Below are 5,540 nucleotides of genomic sequence, written 5' to 3' on the forward strand. Positions count from 1 at the left end.
TGGGGGGCTCTAGGCATTTTCTTATAATGTCAATGGTTTTTCAAAGACCTGAAAAGAAATTTAATTTTTTCCTAACATTCAAAAGTTTTACTGTTTATATTCACAAGTAAAACCAGAGTGATTTTAAGGACAAAACTGTGACTTTAAAGAAACTACAAGTGGTATTTTGGACTCTGTCTTCACACTCTGGCCAGAGGGAACTCATTATTATTCATCCAGTGGCGAAGCAGAGCCTGAGACCCTGATTTCTGAGTGCAGCCAGGGCCTTACAGACAGTGATTGCAAGTAACATTCAAAGCCTTGGCTTGTTCCTTTGAGTTCCAGCTTCAGAGACAACCTCACTTTCTGCTTAGGTCTACACAGTCCTGTCTCTCGTGACTAGGAAGCGAGTCAAGAAAGGAACTTCGGACTGCTTTTTAATTTTACATTGCTTAATAGTTAGAAGAAAGCTGCAACCAATGAGGGCCACTAGTTTACAAGTAAAAATAGACAACACAGGCCATAAAAAATAATGAAACTGGAAGAAGACAAGAACTTGATTCAGTGGGCGGTAACTGTAGGTGGCCCCGCCTGTATTCCTGCCACCCTGTGGGATGGGTCGGTTAAGTGCCTGGCACCTCTCTGAGTCGTTAGCTACATCATTTCCCATAAGATCCCATATCCAATAGGCATTTTTTTCTCCACTCCAAAACGATCCTTTGATCCTTTCAGTGACATCACAGGGACAAACGCAACTGCCTGCCAACAGTAACTACTTGTCAAATATAACCAGTTATCATTCCCCATATAAATAACATCTATAAAGAACAAAATGAAGTTGCTGTTGAACTTCTCTGAGGCAAATTTACCAAGCTCTTAAAAACAATAGGCCAACTTCATAAGGCCATATAAGAAAAGATTACCTATAAGTCAAACTGTCATCCAACACGTTTTAATAATTAAATAGTTAAATAAGACACTGGATCAGAAATGACCCCAGACAGTGAAAGGACTAATCCCATTAATCCCACAACTTAATGAGGCCGTCCCAACCACACGTGATGACCTTGGAGGTCTCATGGGGGTGCCACACTGCGCCTATGCACACTTTATCATGGGCTTTAAAGCGACTGTAGAGTTTTGTGGTCTTCCAGTCCCAGATGTTTAATTTCCCATTTCCATCTCCTGAAATCACATAGCTGCAATAGAATGAAAACAAGTCCTGGTTATTCATACAACTTAAACTGGTAAAGTGAACGACACAGCCCCGTTACCACAGGAAATGTGAAGGTAAGGCACTCAGAAGAGTGAGTGCACGAAGCGGTCTCTAGTTACACATCTCTAGCCTCTCCCTTCCGACATGCCGCCAGTCTAAGCGTTAGAGAGTGTCTAGACAGGCAGGCTGCACAGAAGAACCAGTTTCACATGTAGTCAGTGAACATGTTAAGCACACTGTGCTGCAATGAACTTTTTAACATCTTTAGCTTCAATATGCTCTGATTCAAACACTGAATCAGAGTTAGGAAGCTGAGGCCTAATTACCACGCTAAATATAAAAAAACGACAGGCCTATCTGAATTCTTTGCACCTATATATTTTTAACTAAGAGTTGGGAAGTGAACGCAGAAATTTCGCTAATTGTGACCTAGAAGTATCTGAAGTTGTGTTCCTGTTTCCAGCGTGGACAGTTCTGTAGGTGAGAGAGGAAGCTGTTCAACAGTGTTGCAGATCTCCTGGGACCTCCTCAACCACGGCCATGCACAGCAGCAGACGGAAAGCGACATGGTGACGCAGATGGATTACTAGGGGGCTAATGGGCACGGTCAGAAAACACACTGAAGACGACACCACAGAAAAGTCTATCTAGTTTTTACAGCTCATTCTTGCCTTTATGTCTGCCATTTTCAAAGATTACACAGTTCTCATGCAATTTCCTAAGTCACAGAGACGTGTGAAGAACACCCTACACACATGCATCATATGTGAATACAAATGCATCATATGTGAATACACATGCATCATATGTGAATACAAAGACTTAAGCTTACCTCATGTCTGGTGAGAAGTCTACCTGACAAGCGTAGCCTGCTACCATGTGGCCCTTAAAAATTTTCTTCTTATTCAATCTGAATCTGTTCTGTGCTCCAAAAATTAAGATTTGGTTGTCCATTGATTGGCATGCTAGCCATTTTCCTGTCAAATGCAAAAGCAGTATATTTTAGAGGAAGATTTAAACATTTTTAAAATGTTTATTTAAAAAATATTAGCTTTCATTACACCTTTGTTCCAAAATACTTTATAAGATGAGAAAAGCAGGTTCCTGTGGCATCCTGTGTTATAAATCAGTCATCAGCAAGAGGTGTTTTTATTTAACATAATGGGCTCTGGAAAAGCAGGTTCCTGTGGTATCTGTGGAGTTACAGATCAGCCACAGGCAAGAGGGAATCTTCCGTCTAACGTACCTGACTGCCACTCTAACCGTGTCTCCACTGAGTACATTTCAGAGAGCAGCTTTTCACTTTTTAAAACTACGGAAACAACATCCAAACCTAGTGTCAATATAGGTAAGTTATTAATAATACATGCTCAGTGGAATTAGCTTATAATGAGTCCAGCCAATAGAACTACAGAATGGAACAGACCTGTGGCAACTATTAAAGACTAGCTCCATGATAAACGAAGGATTACGAAATAAAACTGCACTAAAAATGAGGATTAGCAAGACCATATCAACTGTTTCTTAAAGGCACACTGCTTTTATTTCCCCAGGAGTCGGCAAAGCCCCCAGGCCCTGCATACAGTATTTACTCACATCTGATTTACTTATAAAAAAAGACCAAAATGAGGAGAGGGCTAACCGATGGCTGAAACCCAACATGAAGCCTTGAATCCTGACGACAAAGGGTATAATATGGTGACTGTCAAAATGGTGACTACTTGCTGCTCTTCTAAGAATGACAGGGTCCCTGCCAGCTGTCATTGAGCTGCACAGAAAGGCAGATGGAGCAGCAGACTCTTCCTTGCCTCCATGTCCCCTTCTACGCTCAGAACACCTCTGAAAACACTCCCTTCCCACCCTCACGAGAGACTGATTCCATCAGTGTGCCTGTAGCACAACTACCTATTATTTCAAAGGGTTAACAAACACAAACCACTGATCTTTTGTTTTGTTTTGCTGAAGGGACTCTTTTGGAGATGTAAGTCCCTCTCACAATCCTCTGCACCCCTTTTCAGCTTGGGCCCTGCAAAATGGCTCCCACCGAGAAGTGGGGAGAGAAGGTCCTCTGTCATCAACAAGAATATCCCATTAGGGTCGGAAAGATGGCTCAAGCACTGGTAAGAGGACTGGATCCTCTTCCAGAGGACTAGGGTTCATTTCTCAGCACCCACATGATAGCTCCAGAGAATCCAACACCTTTATATAGATATACATACACCTAGGCACATAAAAAAATGACGCCATTAACACTCACAAGCGCATCCACACAATGAGTGGGCTGCATGAAGTGTGACCCTTGGCACTCAAAGAAAGACAGAAACTTGCCATGAAGGAGAGGGAACTCCAGATGTGAGTGCCGATACCAGCTCAATCAAGCCATCTGGGCCAGAGGAGTAAAGTTCCATTTCATATCTGGGCATGTTGGTCCAAAAGTGTAACCAGGATGAGGGTTCATTAACAAGCTCTTCCCTGTGGGGGACCTAACCCTGTGACCACATCCAAAACTCTAAAGAAAATGTGCGTGGGACTAACTTCTCCGTGTCAAATAGGGGCATAAAGCTTCCTTAAAAGATCTTTTACATGTAAATTGCTAAATTTCTCATTTTGAAGAGTCAGACCAAAAATTTCTATTCCCTTGAAATAAAAGCACTTATTAAATGCTTTACTGAACCTGATTTGTGTTGGAACGAAAATTATTAAAAACTAAGAAACAAAAAACTGTAAGAAATCCTTAACGTTAACTATAAATCACTGATTCTTGTATTTTTTTCAAAACAAGAGAGTGGGCGAGGTGATTCACATATGAAAACCAATAATTACCCTCATTCTGAAAAGGTTTCCCTACACAAGGATGGCAACACAGCAACTCCCCAGATGCAGGGTTCCCGCTCTTGTGGACCCAGCAGTTCCTCTGTGTCTTAGACGCTCATTTTAAACAAGTTCTATGCACTAACTCACCATTTGGAGACAAAGTCACTGCAGGCATGGAGTGCATGCTGGGCTCTGCTATGTACTTAAAATCCACAGGGATATCCCTAAAAATGGAAAACAGCATATGCATTAGAACGAGTAATTCACACAAGCACATTTGGAAGAATTACCCAAATGTAACCATATAAAAGCAACTTGCCTTTTCATTAAGCTTCCAGGACGGAGTTTTATTACTAAAAAGCTTTTGTTTTACAAATTCCTTTCCATGAAAATTATAACAGTGTCAGTGGTTCTGCTTTCTAACTATTAGACTTAAACTCTGGTCCTTATATTGCTAAATATTCTGGAGTGCTGAACTCATCTTAAAAGGCCGCATGATTGGCAGAGGCAAGGAGCTTGAGCAAGCTTCTGAGGGGGTTCTTACCTGGCAGCCAGCCTTACCCATCACCCCAGGAGCAAGCCAGCCAGCCTTACCCATCACCCCAAGAGCAAGGGGAGTGTTAAAAGGCCTCCACGGCAAGTGTGGATGACAGGCAGAGCTGTGGGGATCTACGCTTGCTAGTTTTGTTTTATCTGCCCAGAAACAATGGCCCAGGCCCCAGGGCGAGGGCTTGATTCAGTGCTTGGTACCAAGCCTGTAAATATACAGTGGACAAAAGCATTTTCAAGGTGCATAGTACAGGGCAAAAAGTAAAATACAGAACAGCAAAAACTTCATGATAAAAATACCTGAACATAAAAAATTCAAAAGTACTCAACTCAACAGAGAACAAATGTATTATGTACCTTTTTGTTTTCATTCTTTTTTATAATAAAAGATATTTGGTAATCTGAAGGAGTTTTGGTATTGTTGTTTTCTAGGGGGACCAACAATGTTTGTGTGGGCTAACATGTGGGAAGTGCACTCGAATGAACACCATGGGGTGAAGAGAGATTTCAACTCAAAAGTATGATTTGAGTTTCAATACTTTGCTTAATTGGAAAATAATTGTACTTCACTTCTCTTGTGGGTTTCTCTATTCATTTAGCCAACATGCAGAAGGAGCAAACGTCCAGAAGAAAGAGACTTCTGTTGTAAGCAGGGAAGCGACATTTATCAGCCCCTGTTTGAGGTTTGAACTGTCTTTCTGAATGACCCAAGTATCAGGAGCCTCACCCTTTAAAAAGGACTCATGCTCCCCCTCAGATTTATCACGAGTAGATAGTGAATTTTATAACACCGATTAAAGCAAGAGCACTTTCTAAATGAACCAACCCTATTTTCGGTTCACATCTTTAGCAAACATAGCAAAAAAACGTTGCAGGGTGTACTGGCTGGTTTTGTGTGTCAACTTGATACAAGCTGGAGTTATCACAGAGAAAGAAGCTTCAGTTGAGGAAATGCCTCCATGAGATCCAACTGTAAGGCATT

The 5,540-nt window shown here is 41.5% G+C and overlaps 1 protein-coding gene across 1 annotated transcript in view; it reads right to left on the reverse strand.

Moving 5' to 3' along the window:
- Positions 1-785: 785 nt before the first annotated feature.
- The window catches only part of Cdc40 (cell division cycle 40), a 49,717-nt gene continuing 44,962 nt past the window's right edge, over positions 786-5,540 (reverse strand). Inside the window, exons 13-15 of the mRNA XM_021173930.2 lie at positions 4,157-4,233; positions 2,028-2,172; positions 786-1,178 (exon numbers count right to left, since the gene is read on the reverse strand). Of these exons, the coding sequence (XP_021029589.1) occupies positions 1,001-1,178; positions 2,028-2,172; positions 4,157-4,233 (400 nt within the window). The 3' untranslated portion in view covers positions 786-1,000. The remainder of the gene's footprint in view (positions 1,179-2,027; positions 2,173-4,156; positions 4,234-5,540) is intronic.

The sequence above is a fragment of the Mus caroli genome, chromosome 10 (assembly GCF_900094665.2).
Source record: "Mus caroli chromosome 10, CAROLI_EIJ_v1.1, whole genome shotgun sequence".
Taxonomy (NCBI): domain Eukaryota; kingdom Metazoa; phylum Chordata; class Mammalia; order Rodentia; family Muridae; genus Mus; species Mus caroli.